At 51.5% G+C, this 26,769-nt stretch overlaps 9 protein-coding genes across 9 annotated transcripts; 4 read left to right on the forward strand and 5 right to left on the reverse strand.

The window, feature by feature from the left end:
* Positions 1 to 327: 327 nt before the first annotated feature.
* On the reverse strand, positions 328 to 3,871 carry HMPREF1120_07501 (uncharacterized protein). The gene is made up of 2 exons (XM_009161726.1): positions 3,617 to 3,871; positions 328 to 3,552 (listed from the first exon to the last, which is right to left on the reverse strand). The coding sequence occupies exons 1-2, from the start codon at positions 3,686 to 3,688 to the stop codon at positions 2,512 to 2,514; spliced, it is 1,113 nt and encodes a 370-aa protein (XP_009159974.1). The 5' UTR covers positions 3,689 to 3,871; the 3' UTR covers positions 328 to 2,511.
* HMPREF1120_07502 (uncharacterized protein) lies at positions 1,338 to 1,949 on the forward strand (the record flags this gene model as incomplete). The annotated part of the gene is made up of 1 exon (XM_009161727.1): positions 1,338 to 1,949. One exon carries the CDS (start codon positions 1,338 to 1,340, stop codon positions 1,947 to 1,949), a length of 612 nt encoding a protein of 203 aa, XP_009159975.1.
* Positions 3,872 to 7,519: 3,648 nt separating the features above from the next.
* HMPREF1120_07503 (uncharacterized protein) lies at positions 7,520 to 10,339 on the reverse strand. The gene is made up of 2 exons (XM_009161728.1): positions 9,489 to 10,339; positions 7,520 to 9,399 (listed from the first exon to the last, which is right to left on the reverse strand). The coding sequence occupies exons 1-2, from the start codon at positions 9,940 to 9,942 to the stop codon at positions 9,158 to 9,160; spliced, it is 696 nt and encodes a 231-aa protein (XP_009159976.1). The 5' UTR covers positions 9,943 to 10,339; the 3' UTR covers positions 7,520 to 9,157.
* On the forward strand, positions 10,124 to 12,445 carry HMPREF1120_07504 (transcription initiation factor TFIID subunit D6; the record flags this gene model as incomplete). Its single annotated transcript, XM_009161729.1, has 1 exon — positions 10,124 to 12,445. One exon carries the CDS (start codon positions 10,124 to 10,126, stop codon positions 12,443 to 12,445), a length of 2,322 nt encoding a protein of 773 aa, XP_009159977.1.
* Positions 12,446 to 13,591: 1,146 nt separating this feature from the next.
* On the reverse strand, positions 13,592 to 15,215 carry HMPREF1120_07505 (alkanesulfonate monooxygenase; the record flags this gene model as incomplete). The annotated part of the gene is made up of 4 exons (XM_009161730.1): positions 13,592 to 14,372; positions 14,456 to 14,806; positions 14,878 to 15,079; positions 15,131 to 15,215. The coding sequence occupies 4 exons, from the start codon at positions 15,213 to 15,215 to the stop codon at positions 13,592 to 13,594; spliced, it is 1,419 nt and encodes a 472-aa protein (XP_009159978.1).
* A 1,355-nt stretch (positions 15,216 to 16,570) lies between these two features.
* HMPREF1120_07506 (SSS family solute:Na+ symporter) lies at positions 16,571 to 18,740 on the forward strand (the record flags this gene model as incomplete). Its single annotated transcript, XM_009161731.1, has 4 exons — positions 16,571 to 16,652; positions 16,706 to 16,769; positions 16,830 to 18,468; positions 18,525 to 18,740. 4 exons carry the CDS (start codon positions 16,571 to 16,573, stop codon positions 18,738 to 18,740), a joined length of 2,001 nt encoding a protein of 666 aa, XP_009159979.1.
* Positions 18,741 to 18,963: 223 nt separating this feature from the next.
* Positions 18,964 to 21,733, reverse strand: HMPREF1120_07507 (uncharacterized protein). The gene has a single exon (XM_009161732.1). It carries the CDS (start codon positions 20,800 to 20,802, stop codon positions 19,738 to 19,740), a length of 1,065 nt encoding a protein of 354 aa, XP_009159980.1. The 5' UTR covers positions 20,803 to 21,733; the 3' UTR covers positions 18,964 to 19,737.
* Positions 21,734 to 22,604: 871 nt separating this feature from the next.
* HMPREF1120_07508 (uncharacterized protein) lies at positions 22,605 to 24,460 on the reverse strand. The gene is made up of 2 exons (XM_009161733.1): positions 23,778 to 24,460; positions 22,605 to 23,578 (listed from the first exon to the last, which is right to left on the reverse strand). The coding sequence occupies exons 1-2, from the start codon at positions 23,862 to 23,864 to the stop codon at positions 23,144 to 23,146; spliced, it is 522 nt and encodes a 173-aa protein (XP_009159981.1). The 5' UTR covers positions 23,865 to 24,460; the 3' UTR covers positions 22,605 to 23,143.
* A 166-nt stretch (positions 24,461 to 24,626) lies between these two features.
* Positions 24,627 to 26,311, forward strand: HMPREF1120_07509 (uncharacterized protein). The gene is made up of 2 exons (XM_009161734.1): positions 24,627 to 25,227; positions 25,296 to 26,311. The coding sequence occupies exon 2, from the start codon at positions 25,413 to 25,415 to the stop codon at positions 25,737 to 25,739; it is 327 nt and encodes a 108-aa protein (XP_009159982.1). The 5' UTR covers positions 24,627 to 25,227; positions 25,296 to 25,412; the 3' UTR covers positions 25,740 to 26,311.
* Positions 26,312 to 26,769: the final 458 nt, after the last annotated feature.

Raw genomic sequence — 26,769 nt, forward strand, 5'->3', positions numbered from 1 at the left:
GTATCATTCGAAGCCAACCATGATAGCAATCAAAGACAGGCACTGGCGAATGACCCAGTATGAAGAAACCACTGACTTAGCCAAGCAGAAAGGTGAGAAAGGCAATCATGCAATTGATGTTCAAGTTGTAGATCTCTCGTCGCTTTTTCGAGACATGTTGTCCACATGCGCCGTAAGCGTGTTTCGCCGCTTCGCTCACCGTAGGATGAGTAGTCAGCACAACGGCGAACCATTTGATCACTTTCCCGCCTTTATGCACAAGTACCACAGTCACTGCTGCAGGCGCGATGTTTGCTGATTGTCAGCTACTACTGGTAGATATCTTTCCTTGTCTTAATTGTACGTCAAGTTATTCTTTTCATGAATGTAAACACCTTGCCAGTATTGCTGTCGCTCTTCATTCTGAAAACTACATTTTGCTGGAGTGGTCTATCCACAAGGTGCAAGCGATCTTATCACACCCATACTGGTCGGCTCATTTACATGCATGTCCCGGTGCTACAATACCAGCACCGAGTGGTTTATCAGATGAGAGCTCTGTAAAGAGGCTCATTCATAATGGCACACGCTGTCTGACATAAGGTTGGTGAAGGAGAGGAAAGTCCTTTCTTAAATCCACAACGGGATGAGAAACAATGCCCACGTTGGTGGATTTTGGTTGCATATCACGATCTGATCTGCTGGGACGGCAAGGTACCTGAGTACCGGGGCGCAGAGGCAGCCGGCCTTTTCTACATTGTCTGATCTTTTCGATACGTCTTATTTCGCAGACATGCAGCCGGACAACCAGAGGACGCGTTGGCCCTCCACACCCAGCCGGATCTTGTCAACACCGATAGGCTGCTTGCAGCCACCTCCCAACAAGATCCGCGCGACCTGTGGTCAATCTGCCGAAGGCGTGGTAGGCTTCATGTCGCACAGGTGACCGCTGGGAAAGAAGTTTTGCACCCTCTGCAGCAAGTGTGACTCGTTTCCAGGTGAGAAAAACTTGCCGTTCTGTGTTGCATTCGAGAACGAAGCACGGCCGTGAAGGTCTGTCGGTGTCGGGACGAAAAGGTGGTGTGTTCCTGTCAGGCGATTTGAGTATTCTGACCTGGCTGCTGTTGGATGGAAGCCCCTTGCACGATGGTGCCTGCTTAAGCTGAATTCCCTTCCAATCGCTAGGCAGGACAACACCTGTCAAAACTTGAGGGCTGCGACGCTGGATTTCAAGAAATCCTTGCACGACCTCTATAGCAGTGCTGCTCCCAAATCCTTCATATTCAGGCGCAAGGCCGAACTTACTTCTTCTTCTTCGACTCTGTGCAAAGACGCAGCTTCTGACTCATTCTGTCGACATGTACACTTGCAAAGTTTTGACCATGTGGTCTATGGCCGCTGTCTTGGGCTGCCGGCTACTTGTCACCGCTCTTCCCCGTCTGGATTATATCCATGTGGTTGACAAGACGATCCTCATTGACAGCCAGGACTTCGATGACGACGATGCCTTTCTTTGGTTCCCGAACGGCTCTCCCGCCATTCCAGAGGCGCCAGGAACCGACGTCGATACCGATGCTGGCTCGAATCAGCATGACGACACCGGCGACCACGTCTTAGATGACACTGGCATCGGAGCTGTCAGAGGCCCCGCAACTGTGTATCCACATGATACATTCCCAACATCCATTCTCCGAGACCAAAGTAATGATTTATCAAGCAACACAATACAGCCTTGCACAGTTACCAGCCCTGCTCTGCTCAAGCACCAGCCACGAAACGCGCTACCGGAGGTAGACGAAGAGGCCATCCCTTCGAGCCTGAAGACCATGGAGGCATCAGGTCCACCAGTTGACGCAGGGTCACTTACACCGTCCTTGCCGTGCTCGGGCCTCAGTTCGTGCCCAAAGGGCTACAAGACCTACCTATTGATGGGGATGTGTTGGTGTCGGCTTCCACCGGCCGAGGCTTGAGCCATCAGCTGGTGGGGTTTATGATGAACGAGCAACGTTTGTTCTCCAGGTAATACTCCGTCTTGGCCTCCAATGACCTCGCTAATATTGTGACTATCGACTAAAGACTGCGTATTCAATTCCAGCATGAAGATTGAGCAGGAGCTCTTTAGGCCAAGGCCTGAAGGTTTGATAGGCGGGTATAGCAGGGTTATGCAGGCGTCGATTGGTTTAGTTCTGACATACTTGGATTGCATTGGGCTTGAAATCTGGGACATTCGTTGACATGGGTTCTTTTCTTGTAATCTCAGAATTTACCAGGATTTCGTTGCAAGCTTCGTTAACCATGTTTCTTGATGTTTCCGCCAAATCCTTTCCCCCTCTCCAACCCCTGTGATTTTCTATCAGACGTCGTTGGTGAGAATCTGGGATTATGGCATCCGATATTCTGATAGAACCCTAACTCGTCTCACCGACATGTACCAGCATTGACAAATTGTAGTAATACAACGTAAAAGATTCGACTTTGAGAACATTCCTTCAACTGTGAAACGGAGGCGTCATCAGTAGGAGGGGCATTCTCTCAATTCTCGAAAGGTTCGGTGATCCCTTTGCTGTCCCTGGCCACCAATGCCTCAGCATCCTTCTGTGCTAAGGCCCAGTGACCATTGGGGCCATCCATTCCATGCAGTATGTCATGAACACGCATCAGCCCCAACTTGCTGATAACCCGACGCATGAAGCCGACCACCAGCGCGACCTTCTCCCAGTCCACGTCCTCTTGTCCACGGAACAGATTCCTCCAGACTGCCGCTCCCAGCACAGCATCTCCCTTAAGCAGACCCTCATCGTACGCAAGGATATTGCCCCGCCACTGCAGAAACAGATCTTTCAGGTATTTATTCCTCACGCCTCGAGCAGTCATGTTATGCTGAATTATCATCTTCTCCTCGGCCTGCTGTGAAAAGTGTTCAATCAGGTATCGATGATAACTCTGGAACGCGGCCGCGTCCTGTATATCTCGCAGCCGCACAGTCAAAAGGTACATGTGCAGAAACGTCACTCCTGACCAGGTGGAAAATGTTGGTGGAAGATCCAAAGTATTGAACCACCACGACGGCTCGCCCACTGGCTGGCCCAGGTCCGCCCCGTCGGCTGCCTTGGGGGGAGTCTTTCCCGTCAGGATCTGCATACGCTGGTCTTCTGGGATGAAGTAGTCCGCTTGTTTCGCGCACGACTTGAACAGGATGTCTGTCTGTCCGTAGGTGATGTAGGTTTGCGTCGTGGCTTTGGCGGTCTTGCGTAGCCCCTGCGCCAGGCGCGTCACCATGTCAGGACGGTTGAGTGAGCCTTGGATCTGTTTCTGCATCTCGGATACGGATAGGCCATCGGGTATGCTTGGGCCCCGGGGGGTTTGTTGCGCAGACGCTTCGTCGCTGGGTGGTGTAGCTGTGACATTTGAGGTAACTGTCGATGCCGTAGTTGGTGGAGTAACCTGACTGACAGGTTGCTCTCTAGTAGTAGTGGCCGTCTGCGGTGCTGCTCGTGCTCTGCCTGCGGAGGTTGTGGAGAGATATTGCTGTTGCCGTCTGGCGGCGGATGCACCGCTCGTCAATTGACCAGCCTGGTTCCGGCGAATTAGTTTCTTCTTTCTAGCTGAACTTGGAGAGGTAAATGCGACTGCTTACCTCTTGTCGAATACTTCTTCGAAGGGCTCGCAGGCACTGCGAGCAGACGGTAAATGTGCCCATTGTATTCATCCTTGTGTGTGTAGGTCAGGAGAAGGAATGAAGCCGTACACCTGTATCACGACAACAGGCTTTTTGGTTAATCGAGTCTACAATATCGGCGTCATGAACTCGACTAATTATATTCTGTGTCTGGCCAAGAAGATTGATCTCGTAGTACGTGAACATGTCCACTAAATAAATATAATATCGCGTGTCAGACGAAATACTTTAGTCTCGAGGATTGGATTGGATTGTTTCCGCTTATAAAATACCGTGCCGGGCTTGTTTGTTCAGTTTGCTCTCCATCATTTGGATGGGATACATTTGGCCTTTGGTTCTCTTGTCTCCATCAGCGACAGCCCGACCACCATGACCTGCTTCCAGGGCTCTAGAGGGCATCGTGTGCCAGTACAGTTCTACCTCTTCCTTTATTTGTCTCAGGATCTGCCATGTCTTCCAGTTTAAAGTCCCTCGTATCTCGGGGGGTATGGCTCTTGAGATGGCTGCTCTTGAATCAGGCCGTGTTCAACCTTCGGCATCATTTGAGACTCCCTCAAAGCTGCCGGCCACCATCTGTGCATATGTCCTCCCGACTCCTCGAACAGGGACTTTGTCCTGTCGACGTCTTCTCGGGTAAGAGTACTGATACTTCACAAAAGTTGTCACGAGGTGTCGCTGTTTCTACCCGAACTCCCTTCCCACCGGTCTTCGGAAAGTGCAGACAGTGTTGGGAGCGTATCAGAGCTTCTTCTGGAAGACAGCCCTACGTCCAAACCGGGGATGTCACAATTTTGACCTTTAGCTCGAAGCTGGAGATCTTGCCTGCAAAACGGACACAAGTCTGCAGGCTCTCGCAGCGTGGGCAGTTCGAGGGGTTCAAGCCGGTCCCTCAACACATTTCCTGTTCGGTCGCAAATGAGAAAATGTCCATAGTCCCTTGCCCTGCCTCGATCATACTGCAAACGAACGTCATGGCGTTATCCGTGTCGCTTTCCGCGTCACTTCTGTTGCTTCCTCTGTTATCCCATGCAAAGAGCAAGACACAATGAGTTAGCGGTGACGACGTCCATTGCTCCTTGATCCTGGATTACCTGGGTGCCGAGTTATCGGATTCGTCCTTATCACGACTCTTGTTGTCGTTCTGGCTTCCAGTTCATCCTTTGTGCGCGGCCACAACCTCTGAACTAGGAACTTTGTCAAACAGGAATTGAATCGCCTCCAATTATGCATGGACCACGCGATACAACAGATTTGAACCCTTCTGATCAAGATGAATCCAAAGAAGCAATCACTTGTAGCAATTGACAACGCAAATTGCTAGGCTGCTTCAGCATGATTTTTAGCCTTATGCACTTCGACCACAAGCCAGCACGAAAGCGTGCGCCTCCCATGTTATGTCGATGCGGGGTTTTTCAGTATGAGAGTTTATTGTGGATATAATCAACCAGTGGTTTTGTTTGAGTAAGTGACACCACGGCTGACTGATTGAACTGAAGGATGCAGCACAACTGTACCATTAACACGTTCAAGATTTAATGGCATCAGGATGGTCAGTTTCCTATCGCGATAAGACAGTTTCTATCAGAGTTACAACCCCCGTCAAATGCTTTTAAGAGACAGATCAAGGCTCAGGATAGCTTGCTTCCCGAAACATCCATCCATGTCCGCAAGGGGTTGTACATTCAAACGCGCTCGCTGTTACTTAACTCAGCATCTGCTGAAGCAGCTAGTGTTCGTTGAGCCTTTCAAGTCCACGGTGATCAGTCACTGATGTCAAGTTCCACGTTCTGCCAGATCAACCTTGCAGTCTGCACCATGAAGCCTGCGGGTTACGTCCCTTGCTCGGATCTGTCAAATGCGCCCGCGGATGGCCGCATTTGTGGCACCCACGCGGCACAACACAGCCCACACCAGTCTCGTCTATCTGTCCCGTGCAGCGCACATTACCCCGTTGGAGGAGAAACAATTGCAGTCGATGGCTTCGAGGCTCTTAGTCCTAGGCTCATCCCAGGCTATGCATTTATGGCCGACATCCACCACCTGTTCTTTTCTTTTCTTTTGGAGCGAATCCAACAGGACAAAGGCAGCAGTACCTATCTGATACTATTCTACTCGACTTGTGCAACATTGTTGTGTCCAGGTATCCGAAGGCTTCCGTCCGCTGTCAGGGACCGACGTTAGTCCACCGCGGCCTCCTGCCTCTGCCGAAATCCACATACACCGGTCTAATTTTTCCGTGACTCAATTGCTTGCAAGAGTACGTGGCCAAGTTAGAGGCCCAACGCACTTAACAGAATGGTCAAGCACTGAATATTTTGGGACCGAACATCATTCAAAGCGATCCACCCCTGAATGGAATATCCGTCAAGTTTGATTTTGCCGGTTCGAAGTGAGCCTCTGAGCTCGGCTTAATGCAGCCATTGCCACCCACAGGGTACGGCCAGGGCATCTGTCACAGCTCCCAGCAAGTTAGTGATGAAGCAGGTCGGCCAGAATGGACATGACGGCTTCTTGGTGCGGATTTTAGAAATCCATCCGATCCACCCTCGGACAAGGACTGCCACGCGAGATTGCGTACTGCTGATTTCTCCTAATCGATGCTCCAAAAACCACCGGCATCAAGTTTGCTCAGGAATGCTGCAGGAAGAAAAGTGTGAGTTGTGCTGTGTGCGGCGTCGAGTCATCCCTTGTCGTTCAGCGGCGATATATAATACTCAACTTCATCGTCGCCGCATTCTCTTGTTGGGCAGTCACAATTTTCAAACTTTATCTTTGGCAGGCCATCGACGATGTACATCCAGTCAATTTTTGTTTTAGCAAGCTTCGCCAGCCTTGTTCTGAGTTATGCGGTTCAACAGCCAGGTAAGTCGGACAGGGTTTCTACATACTATCACATTACTGATACCAGGCAGTCGCCCATGCTAGGATCGTTCGTCGCTGCGACAATGAGACACATCCCCTATTCTGGCCCTTTGACAATGAGACTTCGACCTACCCACCCTCTGGGTCCGCACTTCCAGATCCCACGAATGCAGGATTGAGCTCGGGTGGCCTGGCAACCGGTTACTCGTTCCCTCATCCTTGTGGAGGCTACGGCGGTTTCCCCTGTTATGCAACTGGAACGGGTGGACCAGGAGCTGAGACAACAGGCACTTTCAATGTCTCCTGGACACCCCCCTTCAGCAATGCCTCTTCCAATACAACCAGCCGATCCGACGTTGGCCCAGATATGATTTCCACTGCGTCATTGCCATCCAATCAGTCAGGCATAGCCACGGCCACAGAGACTGCGATGTCGTCTCAGAGCACATTATCCCTCAATAGTACAGGAAACACATCGACAACCGACACAGCCACAACATCGAGCAATTCTTCTGGCCAAAGCACCACGCAGTACAACTCAACATCGCCAGAGCAAGCTTCAAGCTACCTGTCGATGACAACATTGCCAATCAATGGCAACGCCAGTGTATTTTCCAACCAGTCTTTTACGAGCTTCCCGTCGCAGCCTTCGGCTGGACCATGCTGGAACAGCATAGGCAGTGCTTGTTCCCCTTTCAATGGGACATACGTTCCGACAGGTCCTACCGCAGGCGGCGGGGTTCCACGCTGGGGGAACGATTCGACCTACTCTACACAAGGCATTTCTTCTACCTCCGGCACCGCTTCTCTACAGGAGAGTGTGCTGGTAGCAACACTGACAGTTGGCATTACTCCATCCCCAGAGGTCGTCACATTAACGGCCACGGTAGATGTTGGAGGTGTCCAAGCCTCGTCAAAGCCCTGGGAAAATGCAACGGAATCGTCAAATTATACCGAAACACAAACAGCTTCACCATTTACGAGCGATATTATTACCATGACAATTGTTGTAGCAAGCAATTCAACTGATATACTCGGATCACAGACTTCGCCGCCATCAAGCCTGTCTTCAACCTCGACGAACTCATCTGCAGTTGCACCCGCGTCAACTTCAATCACAACATCAGCAACAGGGTCAGCCAATGCTTCTTTTGCTTTTGGGAATAGCACATCAGCTCTAAGCACCTTGTCGTCAAATACCACAACAACAGCCGCTTCAGGAGCGCCCCTGATATCGCCTACAGCGTCAACCCAGAACTCAACGCTTCCCTTGCAGAACAACACCTCAGCAGTATCCGCTGCAACATCACTACCCTACTGGGGCAATGCCACCTCAAGCCCTCCCTGCGCTGGTGAGACATCCAACAGCAGGCCACCGTGGAGTGACTGGAGCCCTAATGACACACCTTTTGCCGGCCTCGATAACAGCTCTTCCTCCGCCCCACAAAGCGCCAGCTCCCAACCATCGACTGGTGCTAGTGTCACTACGATTCCCTTCGAGAACACAACTGCTTTTTCAACAGGCGGCCAGTCACCCTCTTTGAGCCTGACCGTCAACAATACATCGACCTCCATGTTCAGCAATTCGACGGCCGAAGCTCCCTCAGCCACACTGCCTGCGAATGCTACCAGCGCGACCGCAGCTTTTTCTCCCATTCTATCCAGTGTGTCCGGCTTTACCGAGCCTAACCTGAACGCCTCTACCATTTGCATGGTGAACTCAACAGTAGCTTTTTGCCCTAGCACTGCAGCGCCGTGGCTGTCGACAGCACCCACAGCTGGGACTGCGAGCGCAACCGGGGGCACTACCCTGATGACCTCTTTCGTTTTACCGTCAAGAGGCGACAACTCTGGTTTCGGCAAGCCCCAGGCGCCGGATCGAAGACTGCTAAAAGCACGTCTTACGAAGTTTGGCGACGAGGCGGTAGAGCATCTCGCTGATGACAATATGGGATTCAGTTGGGTAAGTCGTGTTATTCTTTGCTCTACCTCCTTCCTCCTCCAGTTGATTGCTGACAGCCCAACCAACAGCTACGCGCCCACCTACTGCGCATATATTAAAGTGTCATGCTCCGTGTGTATTATTAGGCTGCGTCGGTCGGCTAAAGTCAGCAACCTGTAGGGAGTTAGCAGCCGGGTAATGAGAAGGAAGTGTTTGGAGTAAAATTCTGCTGTTCTTCGAATCGATTAATTTTCGCTGAAGAGAACTCATTTCCCTGCTGAGGCATCTCCTCCTGTCGCAACCCTCGGCGCATTTCCGTCCTTCTGCGGACACCTCTGTCTTTGATTCTTCTTTCTAGCTCTGCATTAACAGGAACAATCATAAAGCAGTAGTCCTCCAACCTCGACAGCGCTGCACATCCCGTTATGCACAGGATGTATGGAGTGGTCCCGGCCATGAATTCCCCAGGTTGTTTCAATGGAAACGGATAGTAATTCGAGATCTTGCTCTGACCAGCCATCTTCCATTTCCGCTTCACAGATCCATGTCTCTAGTTTATCTGGAGCGTGTGATTGAGGTTGTAGCTCATTTGTTTGTCTTTTGGGACTTGCTGTGTTTTTTCGTGTTGTGCGGACATTTCTCGTCCAGAATTTTGACTATGGGTGAATAAGGCCTGCGTCACAGTGTAGACGAGTTCATTCAGACTCGATGGGAGTCAAGGGGGCGCTGCTGATGCCGGATGTTGCTGGAGAAGTGCCTGCGCGCAGAGCGGAAGAGTTGTTTGCGGCAGATGCAGTCAACGAATTCTGCGTCCATTCTGCGATTGTTGCAGCTGGACCGCCAACTATTGTCACTGATTGAACGTCGGGATCCTTTCCGAGAACTGTGCCTTGATAGCGCGATTCCTCGCCTGTTTTGCTGTGTTTCTTCTTCAACGCTGCGCCAAAAAGTCAGTTTCAGTCACTTCACTTGTTTCTCACTAGAATCTCAACTCGGCGAACCCAGAACAACAGAACCCAAACTCACCACTCAAGTAGTCTTCCTGATCGTCTAGTCCTGCAGCAATCTCCTCGAGATTTGTATCGTCGCCGAATCCTGCCACGCGACGAATCTCCTTGTTGACAGGTCCTTGCGCCCAGTTCACGAAGCCTTGAACGCCGCGCAAATCCTCAAAAGGCACCATCACCCCGTCGACCTCGACCGGATCTCTCAGACTTTCCTCCACCGTGCTCATCTGCGGAACCAGCGCGCCAGCCTGGCACAGCGCGAGTCTCACATCCTGAATCGTCGGAACGGGCGTATTGTGAAGATTCAGCGCATTCTGCGCCGTAGAGGAAGCCAGTAAAACCAGATACCGCGCCGCTAGATCGGTCAGGCTATCGATCACAGCTGGACGCGCATACCCGAATCCCGCAGCTCGCAAGATCTGAATCACCGCTGGGCGCAACAGGGCCGCGTGAAGCTCGTTTGAAGAAGTCATCGCTCAAGATTTCTGCGACAAACACGTCTTTTCCTTACGGCGCGACGGAAAGTCTCACAGGTCACTTCGAGAGCGAGATCGGCAGAGCATTGTTAAGAGGCGGAAGTAGAGAAAATCCACACAATTATCGGATACCCATTCCAAGCGCAGCACTGCAGACACAATAATGGCTGGCCCAAAAATGAAGAAGCAGTCGTCAAAGAAACCAAAACCAACGGCAGAGGTACTTGACGAGACCGCAGCGTCGACGTTTGTTACATTCAAGGTTTCGCCTGCAAAACTGCGCGCCTTGAACCTCCCAAGTGCACCTCGCCACGGGAATTCGAATTCCAACAATGCTATTGAGGATTATGAGGCAGAAGAGACGTATGAAGACACACACGAAGTTGGAGACAAGAGTTCAGTGGAATCCGACACTGAAAGTGACACCGATGGTAGCGTTTCCACCACTGGCACCGCCAATCATGCCGCCGCCACCGACGGATCCTTACAGCCTGAGACCTCCCCGGATGCTGACATCTTCTACGCCAATGACAGCGACGCATCTCAGCGCCAGGGTAAAGCGAGGCGCAACACCCAAAAGGCGACTACTACTACTACCGCCGCCCGCCGCGGCAAACGACACGCCCAAACTATCCGTAGAACAGGACCTATTTCTGCAACTTCCACATCAGTTGCCGGCAGACGTCAAGCCAAAAGGGCAGCTGCCTCCAAAGCAGTCACTGTCGCCTCTGCATTCGATATTAACACACCTTCTTCACCCGGCCCAGGCATCGACGAAGATAATGAAACACACCGCGACTCCGACACTGACGGCCTAGATTCTTCGCCCTCGACCGACAGCGACGCAGACTCCGAGATGTCTGACACTCCAGACAAGCGTCCTACACCTTCCCTCAAACTCAAGATTGGCAGGCCGTCGCTCCCTCCCGCCGAGCCTGTACAAACCCCGAACCCGAGCAGCGGGACGCGCACACCTCTACTCAAGCTCAAACTCGGCACTCCCGCACCAGCCTCTACACCACCGGCACCAACGCAAGGAGATACGATTAATGTCGAACCCCTATCGTCCTCTAAAAAGCGAAAGCGACTGAACAATGCCGAGTCCGAAGACGAGCTTGCGCGGCAGGCGCCGAAAACCAAGATCAAATTCAAGACGGGACCCGTCCAAGGCCCCAAGCCACCAAAACCACAGCCAGCTGCTCCCGTAGTCAGGTCGGTCAAGATCAAAGCAAAAGGAAAACCACCCAAACGACCTCTCGGTGTCGGTTACGATTCGGAACTCGAAGACCGTGAGGCCGACCCCGTCATTCACGAAGGGTTTATTCTGCGCATGCAACCTGGACCGGATTGTGACTATGTACGACAAGCAATTGAGGATAAAACGATAGGCAAGCCGCGCGCACAAGGCGGGCCGGACATTCGGATAAGAATGCTGGATACACTGGGCAGAAGAGGGGTTTTGATTGTCCGAGGCAACCAGTACGCCACTACCATGGTTGATCTGCCTTGTATCATTGAAGGGATGAAGTCGTGGGACAAGAAGGGTTGGATCAAGAGCATCGATATCAGCCAGATGCTCTTGGTGCTGGGCCGATGCAATACGGACGAGGAAGCGAAGAACTACCCACTCCCCGAGGACGTTGATCCCAAGAACTACCAGTATGCCCATGGCATCACTGCGCCCATGAAGTGGGTGAGGAAACGTCGATTTGCCAGAACCAAACGCGCCCGGGTGGACGACATCGAAGCTGTTGAGCGGCGGGTCAATGCTCTGCTCGAGGCCGACCGGGCTGCGGTGTCAACTAAATACCAGTTGCTCGATCATGACCCTCGTCTGGACGAAGAGAGGTACAGTTCTGGATTGGACGGAGAGGACGATGACGCCGAAGGCGAATATGATGACTACGACGAAGGAGATGGCTACTTTGACCCGAGAAATGTGCCTCATAATGGTGCAGCTGTTGAGACCCCGACCATGTACACGGAAACACAAACACCCGTAGAACAGGACGTGGGCCAGGACGAGATCGACGAATTCGAGAGAATGTTCGCTGCCGCAGACGACCTTGTCGCATCCGAGGCCGCCGCAACACAGGCTGCTCAGGCCAATACTAATACATTGCAAGTTCCCGAAGCCGCAGATTCTTCATTTGCAGTCACCAGCACCTCGGCTTCGCCTTCTAATAATACTGTTGCGCCCACGCCGGCCGAGGAGGCTTCGTCGGATGAGGACGACGATGATGAGATTGGTGATGCCGCCGCCGACGAAGATGACCAAGACCTTGACGATGCGGAGAAAGAGGGCGATGAAAATCTGCAGCAGATCAAGGACAGAATTCAGGATATGCAACACAAGATTGCGGAACAGACGGCCGTGCTGAAGCAGACTCAGAATGCCATCCTCAAGAAGAAATTGGCGAGGAAGATTCAAGATCTCAAGGACGATGTTGCTATGATGAAGAAGAATGCCGGTCTGGGCGGAGATGACGATGACGACTGAATACTGAAGTTGTCTATATCGGCCACCGGAGTTTGACTCTACACAGTGGGAGGAGGAAGGCATGAAATATTGCCCGGGCTCGGAGGAGAAACAGTTTAACACTAAGTCGAGGAATTGTTTTAGCCCTGGGAAGAGGAGCACTTTAATGTTGGGAGGAAGAAAGCACTGCGTGGGAATAAAGCTGGTGTCTTGTAGAGGCATGGGATGGCCTCTCGGATGGGTGCAGTGGTATGTGTGATGGTCCAGACTGCATGGATCACAGCTAGGAGCTAGAACTCATACCTACCCATTCAATGGCGAAAGCCTGGTCCTCTCGCCATATCAAACCCTGCAATGGTCCCTTGGTTGTGTGGCACACTGCACTGGCAAGGCTCATGAATCTTGATATAGTGCATACCTACCAGGTACCTACAGTACCTAGGGCACCTTGTATGTCTTGAGGCGAATCGTCCTATCTCCAGTTTCACACGTTTTACTCGTACCCAGGTAGTAGAAGTCCAATGACCCATGGCACAGTCCAGTTGCAAGGTTCAAGCTGTCTGTCTACCCTACTGAAGCTGCTTGTTTTGTTTTGCCTCGTTCAAGTTTGGCCTCAAAATCAAGCCCACGGCGTGACATGTTATGTATCTTCCAGGTGCAGTCGGGACTACATATAATACGGACATTATATACCCTTGCCTAGGTATAGGTAGGTACTTATCAGTATCTCAGATGCCGGTGTTTTCTTCTCGGAAGCTCTACGATTGACCTGATACTGCACAGTAGATGTTGACCGTTTGTAAAGTTGGCTTCAGCCATGCTTGGACGTACGGTACCTACAGTACATGTATTTTGCATTTGGACTTCAAGTTGCACTTCGAGTTTGCACTTTTGATATGTTTTGTACCATCATGCCAAGGTATTTTAAGTACCTGTCTCTGTATTTCTACTTTTGTAGCTATCTATCAAGTACTGCTCGTCTGCTTTCTATGCTTTTCTTTTGCCGTTGACTTTTATCCGTCCATCCCACATGATGAAATGCTTTCCATACCCGTCCGCAATGACACGCCCACACCTCTTTTATCCCAAGGGTGAATTGTTCACAACACACCTACCTGCCTGCCTGCCTAGGTAAGCTGCGAAGCATCGAAGAGAAGGATTTCCTCTTCAGGCATCAGCACTCCATCGATACCTCGCACCCGGATGATCACTCCTCAACCTCGGCCCCTTCCCATCCTGCAAATAATTCTCCCTCGTCGTGTTCGCGACATAATCGTCCCAAAAGACGCCGCGGGTCCTAAGTTCCGGAAGCAAGTATTTGATCACATCCTCAAAATCGCCCGGGTTGACCGCATAAGAGATATTAAAGCCATCAATGTCCGTCTCATCAACCCACTTCTGCAAGATATCCGCGACAGTCTTAGGCGATCCTATCGCTCTCGGATGGGCGCCTCCAATCGCAAGTTCCTGCGCAACTCTCTTCTTCGTCCACTTCACACCATCCGTGCCCGGAATCGTCGCCGACCACGAACTCACCATGCTTTGAATGGCGCCTGGTCCAGTGAACTGGAAATCGTCGTCGTCGCCAAATTGCGACAGATCGGTCCCCGTCCACCCTCCAAAGAGGGTCATTGACCCCTCGAGGTCGGCGTAGGTGAGGTATTCTTCGTATTTGGCCTGGGCTTTTGCGTCGGTTTCGTCGACGATGATTAAGATTCCGACTATCAACTTAATGGTGGTTGGGTCCCGGCCTTGTTGGGCCGCTAGTTCACGGATGTCCTGGACGGATGAGCGGACAGACCCTATTTCCATGCCGGGTAGGAACATGCATTCGGCGTGTTTGGTGGCGAAGGATTTGCCTGCGGAGGAACTGCCGGCTTGGAAGAGGTATGGTGTTCGTTGGGGGGATGGGTTGACGCCTAGGGGGCCGGCGGAGCGGAAGTACTTTCTGTAAGACCAGAGTTAGCCGCTGTAAGAAAATGAAGCAAGATTATCTTGCCAGTGCAATGTGCTGGAAGGGGCCCTGCTTACCCTACATGATTGATCTTGCGCACTCGGCCAGGAACAGTGTACTGGCCCGTGGTGGCGTCCTTGACGACAGCGTCGTCTCTCCAGGATGATTCCCATAGCTTGTACGCGACCGTCACGTACTCGTCGGCCATTGCGTACCGTTCGTCGTGAGGCACTTGTTGGATAAGTCCGAGGTTTTCTGCTGCCGACTGCAAGTGGCTGGTCACTACGTTCCAGGCAATGCGGCCTTTGGATAAGTGATCCAAAGTGGCGAATCGTCGGGCCAGAAGATATGGTGCTTCGTAAGTGGTTGATGCGGTTACGCCGATGGTGAGATGCTTCGTCACGGCTGCCATGGCTGAGACGGGCATGCTGAGGGTTGAGAAGAAAAATCAGTTCCACTCACGGCCGACATGGAGGACGAGAAAGTAGGCAAGCCTTACAAAGGATCCGAAATAGGAATCTGAGCTGCTCCAGGAAGTCCCGGCTCAAAGTTTCCTGGGCCCTTGTACACGTCGTAGGGACCTAGCACGTCGGCAATGAAGACGCCGTGGAACTTGCCGGCTTCCAGGATCTTTGCAAAGTCCGTCCAGTATTCAATGTCGTTGTGCTGCGAAGTCCGGTTTCGAGGATGCCTCCATAAACCTGAACTCTGTCAATTATTGTTTCCTCTTGTTGTGTCAAGATGAGCCTTACCAGTCGCCAAATGTCCTGGCGTGTTCATCGTAAAGGCGTTGAAAATCCATTGCTTCGGCTTGGCTGCAGGTTTGGTTTCGGCCATTGTTTCCACAGAGACAAAACTGAGCAGGTGTTATTGATGACTCGACCCTTGACTGTGAAAGGAGGTATCATCAAAAGCAAACGACTGAAATTGTCCACAAGTTGCTCCGGGAGGATTTTGGAAGGCAAGGTCTTTTGGGTGGTCCTCAATGCTGGCACGCCTTCTAGGGCGGTCCCTCGGGTCTTTGGTTTCTTGGTCATATCTTTTGCCGCGGTTTATTGAATTGCGGGACGGGCGCAATGCAGTAGTCGATCTCGCAATGCATCTGTCTCATTCCACCTGTAAGGGTTTCGTCCGCCGTATGTCGTGAGTTGCATGGAGTAGAATGGGTCCTCGATGAAGCCTCGTTTTGCCCCACAGTAGACAACATTATACCGCATCGGGACATATTATGGGTCTTTTTCCGGGCCATAGATACTCTCGAAGCACCTCATTTTCGATTGCAAGCACACCATATCATAAACGCTGCTCATGCTCATACAGCATATGAAACAGCAACTCACGTTGCGCAATCCGCCAAAAAGATAGAAGGGTACGTGAGTTCAGCCCGTTCGCCGCCATTTCCCGTAGAATTTGTTGTTTGATCTCCACCATATATACTTTCAAGGTACAGCACGCCCTATAGGGACTTGTTCTTACCTGAGCTGTTCCTCCCAAACGGCTGCGGATCTGTACAGTCCCTTGCATAATGCAGGATGCAATCATCATGCAGTGGAGGGCTAGGCCACGCTAGATTCTCGCCTCGATGCCTGCTTCGGGCGACTTTGGGCATTTTAGGACGGCCCTCGGCTTTGTAGACTTGAATTGTAGCGGGAAGTCTGGCCGCGACTCCATGTTGTAAGTCCTGCGATTTTTGCGTGTCAGCCATAGGCAGCAATGCAGCCGAAGTCATGTTGTTGATAAGTCATGTTGTTGATGCTAGATTCTCAGCAGCTAAAGGTTAGTATTCAGGATCTTGGATCGATGACTGCTCGTGGCTACCGCCGGCTGCTTCTTCGCCCAATCACCCCAAACTGTAGATAAGGACCCAGATTCTCAACGGCCAGAACAGTAGAACAAGCATTACGTTGCGGGTTCCGGCCATGCGTCGTGTCCTGGCATTGCCGTAGACGAGACTTGATATGGAGCCTGGAGACGCCGTGTCGGTGTTAGTCTTGCTGTCTTTATACCTTAATTCGTCAACCCGGATAACATCATCTTACATGCAAAAGGCGCCATTCAGCCTTGCAGGAAAGCGACGAGATCGGCAAAAATTTGCATCGACGGCGGTCCTAATGGATATAATAAAACCTGTGTCGCTCCAAAGCACCATTTTACATACAGAGACCAAAAGCACTAGCGCCATTCGCAGAACCATGTCGACTGTGGTGCAGGCTCCTTTGACCCAGGGCGCTGGTTATGGCGTCGTTGTTGGCCTCGGCGTGGCTTTCGCGCTGGGTAAGTTCGCGAGAACGGCGGCTCTCTGACTGCTGTGTACTGACGTTCGGTAGGTATGGTCTGGGTCACACGTGTGATGAAAAAGTCTTTCAATGAAGACAACAACTCGACAGAAACGTGAGCAGGCTGTGCTATTTTCCCACCGTCGGTTCCGGTTATTCTAATCCACCTGTACAGTTTCATGGTTGCCAACCGCAGTGTCGGCACCGGGCTTACAGCAGCCGCAGTGATATCTTCGTGGTTATACAGCTCGGCCCTTCTGGGAGCATCGCTGCTCACCTACCGGTATGGACTGGCATTAGGGGTCTGGTGGGGGGCATCGGCCAGCACCATGATCTGTCTGATGGCGTACCTCGCAATTCAGGCCAAGCGAAGAGCACCCAACGCACACACACTGCTGGAAATCATCAAAGTCCGTTATGGCAGGTCGGCTCACATTCTTTGGATCTTCCTTGCCTTGTTGAACAACTGCTTCGTCTTTGCCAGCATGCTCGTGGGCGCCAGCACGGCCGTCAGCTCCTTGACCGGGATGAACGTGGTGGCCAGCACGTACTTGTTACCTCTGGGTGTGGCAGTGTATACTTACTTCGGCGGACTCCGGGCCACCTTCTTGACCGACTATGTGCACACCTTTATCATCATGATCATCCTGGTCTGGTTTACCATCAAGGTCATTGTGGTCAAGGAGATTGGGTCCATCGGGGCGCTGTACGATGCTGTCGTAGTGGCAGGGCGGGAGAACCCCGTCGAGGGCAACCATGATGGATCCTACCTGACCATGAGGAGCGAACAGTGTCTGTACTTTGGAATCCTCCATGTCATCTCCAACTTCGGCGTCGTTATCATGGACACGGGCTTCTGGCAGAAAGGATTTTCGGCCGATGTCGCTGCTGCTGTACCTGGTTATGTCCTGGGTGGCATTGCCTCGTTCTCGGTGCCTTGGTGCTTCGGAACCATTGTCGGTCTGGCCGGGTTAGCATTGGAGGGGACAGCTGCCTGGCCCACGTACCCAAGGAAAATGACCGCTGAAGAGGTCAGTGGTGGACTCGTGCTGCCTTACGTGGCGCAAGCGGTGGCCGGCAAGGCGGGAGCAGGGGCCATTCTCCTAACCATCTTCATGTCCTGCACATCAATTGCTTCGGCTCAGATGATTGCCACGAGTTCCATCATCTCATTCGACATCTACGGCACGTATGTCAATAAGAAGCCGACCGATGCGCAGCTCATCCGATGGTCTCACATAGGCGTGGTGGTCTCCTCGCTGTTCATCTCGACGCTTGCAACGGCTTTCCACGAGGGCGGCGTGGACATGACATGGTGTTTGTACATGTTGGGGAACATCATTTGCCCCGGAGTGTTCCCTACCTGTTTCGCTCTCTTGTGGAAAAGGCAAACCAAGGCCGCGGCCATCATCTCGCCCATCGTGGGAATGGCGTGCGGACTGTCAGTATGGTTCGGGACTGCGTACCACTACTACGGAGAGATCACGGTGGCATCCACTGGCGGAACGTTGCCGTGTCTGTTCGGATGTGTGACCTCGTTCGTCGTTCCCCTGCCTGTGACCGTGGTGATTTCGTTGGCCAAGCCTCACGTATTCGACTGGTCCGTCTTCGGTCGGATCGAGAGGGTGCAGTCCGAACATGGCAGGTCGGTGCACGATCGCGATGAAGAAAGCCACTACTTCACGCCCGAAAGAGTCCGATACATGAAGAGGATGAGCCGCTGGGCAGCGTTCTGGGCGGCCCTCACCATCACGGGGCATGTGCTTCTCTGGCCTCTGCCGATGTTCGGTGCGAAAATGACCTTTTCCAAGACGGTAAGCGATCTTATCACCTTTGTTATGTTTGAAAACGTGGACTGATCGGAAACCAGTTGTTCCAAGCCTGGGTCGTCATCTCGTTGATCTGGCTCTGGTTTACCCTGCTGGTCGCCAACTTCTACCCGCTGATCGATGGCGGACTGAAGCAGATTCTGATTGTGATCCAAGGCAAGAGGGGAGTCAAGGGTTCGACAGAGCTCCCACCAGACTCGGAAAGCTCTAGTCCTCCGCCGGAGCAAGTGACAGTGGTGTCTGAGAAGACTACCTGAGCATACCTACCTAACCTCTACTATGAGTAGGCGGTTTGATCCTGGAGCACTGATGATAAGGTCAAGTTCAAGTCGACACCGTCGAGGAAGGTTCGGCGGACGGCGGTGTGATTAGTAATCGCGAGTCGCCTGCCTTTGTCCGACACCGCCTCCTACAACTACAACTTGACGAGTAGTGGTCACGGGGGCTTCATATCTCGACGGACCTAGACGTAGCAGCAAACAGTGCAAACGCGATTATTAAATTGGAGTGACTTTGAATTTGAGCTACCACCCAGGTGCCTACAAAGGTCAACTGGTGATTGAGTTAATCTAGACTCGTCGGCGGCGATATCTCGGCCACTAGTACACCTTGAACGGCATGATGGCTCAACCTGTCATGCTCGTGCTCACCCTCGCGCTCAAGGCGATAGTCAAATCAGAATCATATAGTCACAGGCGTGCCTCGATGAGTCTGTTTGGGGCACGCCGCATATTGACATTTCCGACTCATCCCAGTGCCTGCGTGCATTTGGCCGGTTTCCCTGACTGCGTTTCTATGTACCCTTGTGCTGGAGAAGAGATCTTTTTGGAGGCCACTGGTTCGGCGTAGAATTTCTGGGCGCCGTTGGTAGTACTGGTTGCGGTCTGGTCTGATCCGATGGTGCATGTCCCCAAGTCACAATTGAACCACTGGACGTGGGAGCTGAAGCGCTTGTTCATTCCAGTCCTGTCCAGTCCAGTCCAGCCATATGCTCATGCTTGCGTAGCAATTCATCGCAATGATAATGACAATTCATCCAATGATAATCATTGTGTTATTGTCCGAGGCTCTCTCTATGAGCCCGGGTGCCAGCCCTTGTAGACAATGATAGTAGAGTGTGGATTCTCCACTCGTAAATGTGCGATTTGATCAGATTCCAATCTAGTCGAGTCAAATCGACTCAACTCAAAAACCAGATTGGTCCGCTGTAACAGTAGCGATGGAATAGTGGCAAAGACCATATCAGATCAACCATCAAAAACACACCGTTTGCCGCGGCGGTATGGGTCCCAGGTTCGTATACCTCTCCCACATTTCATTCTCTTCCTTCCTCTTCGTTAGGTCGTCGACGACGACGAATGTGTCATTATTACCGGGCCATTTGTTGCTGTCGTTGGCGCTGCTGCTGTAGCACCGACAGTCAGCAATATCCTGTTCGAGCTCCCCTTTTCGCGTTTCTTTTTCTTCCTCCTCCTCGTCGTCGTCATTGTCATCATAGTCGGATGAGCAATATGTTTCTCCGTCACTGCTCCAGGTGTCATTGGGGTTTTTCGTCATATCATCCTCGCTGTCATTGTCTTTTTCGTAGCCTGAGGACGAATAATTCCCCTCTTCTTCATCATCCGAAAAAGGATCTAGCGAATCTTGCAGATTCACTTCTTTGACGGACACGGAATTCGGAGTTTGATGTTGTTGTAAGTCGGCTGGGTTTTCGAGCATGGCTAGCGCTGCGTCTTCTTCCTCGGGTGGGAATAAAGGTAGACCTTCTGGATTATTGGAGCCAGAGTTGGCTTCGGTGCTGAATAGTGCATCATTATGCTCGGATATAGAGTCGGAGTCTTCAGAGTCGGAATCAGATTGAGATTCCGTCCCGTCCAAGACAAAGGGATCCTCGGTGGACGGCAGAACGTCCTGCTGCTGCTGTTGCTGTTGTTGTTGCTGCGGCCCAAGTTCTTCCGAGTCAATGGCTGTGACAACGCCGTCGACTTGACCGTCATCGGTCGTGCTGCTGGAGTCAACACAGTGGCTGGCACTGGTCCATACCGCAATGTGACCTATGACTTTTGGCAAGTCGGGTTCAATGAGTTCGTACTCCTGCTGCAGCTTCCATGACGCCAGCCACGTTAACCGGACGGCTGTCTGTTGTAGTGACTCTGGAACTGGATCAAAGGAGAAGTCTAGGCCGCTGCCGCTACCGCCCGGCCATTGCTGTTGCGGTTCTTGTTGCTGGCCTTCCGGAGTTGTTGTGACTGATGCCGGGTGTGCTGGTGTCTCTGGGCGGTCAATGAGATCAATGTCGGGGTTAGTGACTGATAGCATAGAACAGTGTATTGAGATAGAGGATATGGTGTAGGAGTTTTGTTTGATGAAGTCCAATTGGACTTTATAACAATAAAGTATGATATTGAATTGGGAGTAATTCGATCAAGTCGAGTCAGGGTGGTCGGTTAGTTGGTGGGTTAATTGATTGCTGTACTGATGATGATGGTGGTGGCGATAGCGATGAGGATGGGAAGTAAACCCAACTCCTGTCTTTGGTGGTGGTGGTGGTATATTGTAGATGTTGTTCAAGGTGATTTCGTCAAAGGCGATTTTCAAACCGTTAGTAGAGAATTCCATCCCGGAGCACCAGCAGTGTTACAACGACACTTGTATATATGAAAAGGCGAGATCCGGAAATCAAAACGCGCCCCGGGCATGGCGTGCATGGCAAGGCCGGGTGTGGCATGTGCGGATCGAAGATCGATGGGGCGCGTTCCGGGTTTCTTCCTCCAGCCCTGCACTACAGGCAAGACACTGTCAGGCACTGCAGCCAACTTGAACCAGCCCAGTGGCCCAGCTTGGGCTTGGGGCTTAGTTTCGGGCTCGAGTCGTATGATGGGACGACCCCGTGCCCGTGAAGGTTGTAAGAACCTACCTTGGGTACTACGACTAGCTGAAGGAGGTAGCAGTGTTGCAAGTCATGGTTGGTGGTACAGCAGTAGAAGAAGGTGGGTTCGACTGAGATAGATAACAGTGCTTACCACCAGTATCACCCTAGAACACTTGAAGGTGAGGCTCATGCGATGCACTCACTGCCTGAAGTACCCAAGAGAGCAGCTGGAGCCATGTCTAGCGAGGTACAGCACTGCATGGTGTCGTAGCGATGGTGTTAGCAGACAGTCGATGTGGAAGTGAGTGGAACCCTGCAGCAGGATCGGGGGGGTCGGAGATCGTCAGAAAGTGGTCTGATGGGAAAATGCAAAAAGCCTCGTTTTTGCTGCAACCACCACAACTTAACTTTCACAGCCCAGTACACTACCTAGGCATGTTGCTGCCAATGCGATGCGAGGAATCAAAGCATGAATGAACTGAGGTGAATTATTTTAATTCTCTCACCTGAGCATCCTATGTTATTTCGACTGCTCTCATACTCAAGTTGCACATGCTATACTTTCCTCGGAACAACAAACAATATCATATCATCCACTACATACCTCCACACAATCAAGCAAGATACTAGTACTAGTATCGTACGATGCACATGTGGTTCACTTGCCTCTCTCAGGAAGGATCAGATAGAGAGGGTTCAATCCTTGTGGATCCTGGATCCTCATATCCGACGGTCGCCTCAATTTACAGTTGGACAAGCACGATGATGGGATATTGGATGCGGAGTGACGTGCTTCAGTGGTTCACTACTATCACTCTCAACGTCAGTAGCAGTACCAACAACAGATGATACAGTATCAGCATATCATCGTATGATGCTCACCAGTTTGAACGTAAGGTCCTCGGTCTTGATTGCCCATTGATTTTTGTCGACGGCCCCAACGGTATCTACCTGGCAGGGCGTAGTGATGAGGGCACATGCCTATCCAGAGGTACTGTGCTACGCAGCCCGCGTTTCCAAGAAAGAGCTTGCAATCCAGACACTGTTCTCGGAGCAGATGTTCCGGTGGTCCAAGCGAGTTTATTCAGACTGCGCTATTTCCCAGCCCCTGTCCTTACCCTGGCCCTTTAGAAGTACCTAGGTTTGTACCTGCAAGGATCTGACAGAACCCTGTCGTGTCATGTCGTGTTTGACATCAAACGATACTTTTCAAGTTCGGACCAAGGAAGGAAAACGAAGCGAGCAATGACGGACTAGTGGCTTGTAAAGCTGTCTACAATTGTATAGCTTGAAGCTTAAGCTTTGATTACATGTGCCAATGGTGGCAGTGCAGGCAGCTGAAGGGTGGTGGCTGGTGCAGTAATGACCAGACCAAGGACAGAAACTCGAACAGCACAACACTGCAGTGCCCTTCACCTGCTTGTTATTCTTGAAGTGACAGACACTGTAATCAGCCGAGACGTATTAGACATTACATTACATTAATTGACTACCAGCTTATAAGCTTGGTTCTTCTGTTCCTGTTCCTCCTCAGCTGTCGTCGCCCTTGTTGTTGTGAACCCGCACATTTCTGACATGACAGACAGATAGACAGACAGTAATCATGGCGATTAACCAAATGATAATACACTCGTCGTTGTCATTCCAGGACATAAAACACATAAAACTCGTACTTTTCACACTCGTTTGTTCGGACCATCATCCACCGAGAAGAAGAAAGGCATACTTTGTGTGCCTCGCTCCTATTCTGCTTCAATGGGTGTGGATCCGTCTCCAGGTTGCAGGCTTTTACACCTGTTCACTGGCGATGGTGCTGGATCCATGACTAGGTTTCCGGGGTAGGATGTGATGAGGCTCCTTGTTGATCGGAGTCCAGTAAGCAAGCAGGACGCTGACGAGCCAGAAGAAGCCACTCAAAAAGGTAAAGGCGGCCGTTGCCCTCCAGCATGGACGGTATGGTTCGCCATATTCGCTCCGCCATCCCATCCAGTTGTCGTCACAGTCAAAGTTCTCCACGGCACCAAAGGAGGCGAAGAAGGCCAATGCGAAGAACATGTTGATCATGGCGAAACATGCCGGGTAGTAGTCGAAGGTAAAGACAAGGGTGGCACAGTACAGAATGGCCAATGCCGCAATGATCTCGGTCCAGATAAGCCGGGCGGCTGGATATACTGGGGTGTCCTCATAGTGTGAGAGGAACCAGCTCACGATACCGAGCACGATCTGTGTGCAGACAAGACCATCAGTATTCATCATTCATCATTCGTCTTTTGGTCAGGCACGGCAGGCTGCAGCAAGCCCGCTTGGGGATCGCCGTTGCACCATTGCACCATTGCACCACCCCCGGCGTGGGTGCTCCACCACTCTGCAAGGGGGAGAACAAGATACAACCAACTGGAGAGTTCTAGGGCTGAAGACTTACCGCTGCAAAGCAGGCCTCGGACAGATAAAAGACTTTAGCGAGGTTGCGAACAACCTTATCGCTTGGCTTGTGCCAACTGTCAAGCATTTGGGATAATTGATGTGGTGGTCAATGCAGTACCTTTGGTCAGGACACTGCAAAAGGTAAGAGAGTTGGTTTTGAATTTGTTTGGATAGTAGTAGCTGATGTCAATCAGACGATTGGAGTTGCGGCTCGTGGAGTCGATGTTGATGGGTCTTCATGCAGACGGACCGGAACATGATGTCGTTAATATAGACGTTTTCGACTTCAGAAGTCGGATGATTGTATCGAGCGCGAAAAGAATCGAAGCCATTTCCTCGTGCTTCCATATCTCGTGAAAGCATCTCATGCTCTCGTCGCAGTAGAGCGTAGAAATGCGCCGTTTTGTGACGTCGTCGATAGTCTGGTTGAACCAGGACATAACTCGGTCGTCTGCAGTAGTGGTCTGGAGTAGAAGCGAATGGTAGTCCTGTAAAGCTATGAGCAACTTTTACTGTAGAAAATACAGAATGGTACCATTGTACGCCTCGAAATTTAGATTCAATGGTCATGCCTCTTGGTCGGCTATATCGGGCCAAATTTAATGATGTGGAGAGCCCACTGGCCCTCGCCCTGACCTTTTAGCCTTTGTATGTCACGCTATGTTTGCAGCAGATACGAGCCTTATGTGGTATCGTCGGCGAGCTGTCCGGAATCGACAGCCAATCGCTACCGCACTCTGCAGAACATGACACAGGCCAAAGCCCACTCCGGCCAGGGTCTGGAATGTCGTCTATGCGTGAAATTAGCGAGGAATTCGAAATCCGAAGCTGGGACAAGCCGTCACTTGTGCCATTAATTGGCCTCTGCCATTGGCACCGTGCTCACTTGTTGCGCGGCCCGGCTTCCCTGTCGCTCGACCCTCTTCTGAATCATAATGTAGGTCCTCCACACTAGTGACCCTCGTTGGTGATGGCTGGAGGTTTGATTTGTTCAGTCAATCCATATATGATGATCCCGCGACAGTCAGATATCACAACAGTCGCCGATAAGTCGGCGTGGTTCTTTTCCTATGTGTGGCCTCTGATTTTCGGATTTGTTCATATACTGTGGCTGTTCCCACGTCAGCTCATCCTGCCGTCCTTGGTCAGCCTGCACATCCAACCTTGCTGACTACATTCCAACGTCGACTCAAGGATTTGCGAACTACCCAGTAGCCACACCCCAGATTTCGTGGACAAAAGAATCCTAGCTGTTCAGAAAAGAAAAGAGGCATATGTTGTCGCCCACAATGTCACAAAGAGAAGGAAACCGGACAAAGCGGACCAGCGCGACTGGCATGGAGGAAGCGGTCATCGAGCCGAGCACTAAAGGGTGCTCCTCGGGAGTTGGACGAAAAGGACAACGTACAGTCCGCGCCTGCGATTTCTGCCGACTGAAAAAAGCAAAGGTCGGTCTTGTCTTCGTTGCTCATTTGGCATGCATCTTGAAAGCAAGCTTACCACAATTCCAAAACAGTGCGATGGACAAAGGCCTTGCAAGAAGTGTCAGAGTTGCAAAACATCATGCACTTACAGCCACCTTCGGAAGAGCTCGAGGCCACAGTCGATACTAGCGTAAGTGTCCTTGTTGCTGATGACGTTGTCCCACGAAACTGACCGAGAGCATAGATATGCTGCAACATTAGCAAGGCAGCAAGCGACGTTGATTAAATGCGTCGAGACTCTCCACCGTCGCCTCAGAGTCGAGAAGGGCGGTAGTGCGCCTGCGTCCGAACCGACAGTGAACGACATAATCCTTTCTCTAGGATTGGACCCCATAGACAATGTCGAAATCGATACCGAAGATGCCACCATTCATTTTAAATCCCATTCATCCCCATCGGCTTCTGACTCGCCTCCAACCAGCATCGAAACTCCCCCCAAACCAGCATCGAAACTCCCCCCATGCATGACACTTTAGAGCTACGGGACACTCTTGAGCAAACCCAACCATCCGCGCTGTTGCCAGAACCAACTTACCAGGATCCCGTTCAGTTGCCGCACCAAGCAATGAACAACGGTGGAGGAGGCAACTCGTGGAAAGGGACACCGCAGTACTACGAAATGCCGCTTGTCGAAGACGACATGTTCGGCACTTCTTCATTCACCAGAGACCTGACGCCAGGCCCCATGAAGCCCTGGGCTGGAACGCCCATGTTTGACACATCTTCTTTTCCCTGCACATATGACTTGTTCGACAACGGTCTGAACTGGAACACCTGAATGCGGCGCGCATTCTGTAATCATGCCCAAATTTGCCTTGACCACACGTGTCTAGAGGCCGTTCCGCCAGAGTCACATTTGCTTGAGTCCTGAAGGTCGCCAAAAAAAACCCCTACCAGGCTACCTCTCTTGATATTGCTTTAGACTCGCACAACGAGTCCCGCTCATGTCTCGAACAGGGGCCAAGCCCAGATTCTGGAAGGAGACACCACGGAAATACCCGCAAAGAGCCAAACCGAGCATTATCAAAGTCTGCGGATTATAGCACGCCGTTAGGAATGCAGGTGTGAAACCCAAGCAAAGGATGTCGTGGTAAAATGGATCGGCAAACAGCCCGACGTTTTCAACGGCTTTGAAACCGCGGGGGTGAACGGAGATCGTCCGGTCCGCGAGATCCGAAATTCTGTCTCGATCATCATGTCCCGGCCTGCACGGAAGGACAATGCTGAGTCGAGAAGCACGAGCGGTAAAAGCTCCAATGTTCTCCCACCGCAGCCGGAACTTGAATGAGGGATATATGCTGCCAGTGTATGTTTTGGTGGAACTAGTCTTGATGTAGGCTAGCACCCTAATGAATAATGTCTTATGTAATACATATGTGATTGGTCTCTAGCATTTGCCAGCCTTGCGCAGTGACTCCATTATACACTGTATTGCCAACGTATCTATGTACATGCGTCCACTTGTGAGAGGAGTCTATGCTATCCTACGACCGGCACACTCCTGGA

Source organism: Exophiala dermatitidis, assembly GCF_000230625.1.
Source record: "Exophiala dermatitidis NIH/UT8656 unplaced genomic scaffold supercont1.6, whole genome shotgun sequence".
Classification (NCBI taxonomy): domain Eukaryota; kingdom Fungi; phylum Ascomycota; class Eurotiomycetes; order Chaetothyriales; family Herpotrichiellaceae; genus Exophiala; species Exophiala dermatitidis.

Coding starts and splice junctions, on each gene's coding strand:
- HMPREF1120_07501 (XM_009161726.1), bottom strand. CDS start 3,688: ATGAATACAATGGGCACATTTACCGTCTGCTCGCAGTGCCTGCGAGCC. Junction 3,553..3,616: donor GAAGAAGTATTCGACAAGAG/GTAAGCAGTCGC, acceptor CGCCGGAACCAG/GCTGGTCAATTGACGAGCGG.
- HMPREF1120_07503 (XM_009161728.1), bottom strand. CDS start 9,942: ATGACTTCTTCAAACGAGCTTCACGCGGCCCTGTTGCGCCCAGCGGTG. Junction 9,400..9,488: donor TCAGGAAGACTACTTGAGTG/GTGAGTTTGGGT, acceptor TTTTTGGCGCAG/CGTTGAAGAAGAAACACAGC.
- HMPREF1120_07507 (XM_009161732.1), bottom strand. CDS start 20,802: ATGCTATCAGTCACTAACCCCGACATTGATCTCATTGACCGCCCAGAG.
- HMPREF1120_07508 (XM_009161733.1), bottom strand. CDS start 23,864: ATGCTTGACAGTTGGCACAAGCCAAGCGATAAGGTTGTTCGCAACCTC. Junction 23,579..23,777: donor CCGAGGCCTGCTTTGCAGCG/GTAAGTCTTCAG, acceptor GTCTGCACACAG/ATCGTGCTCGGTATCGTGAG.
- HMPREF1120_07509 (XM_009161734.1), top strand. CDS start 25,413: ATGACGTTGTCCCACGAAACTGACCGAGAGCATAGATATGCTGCAACA.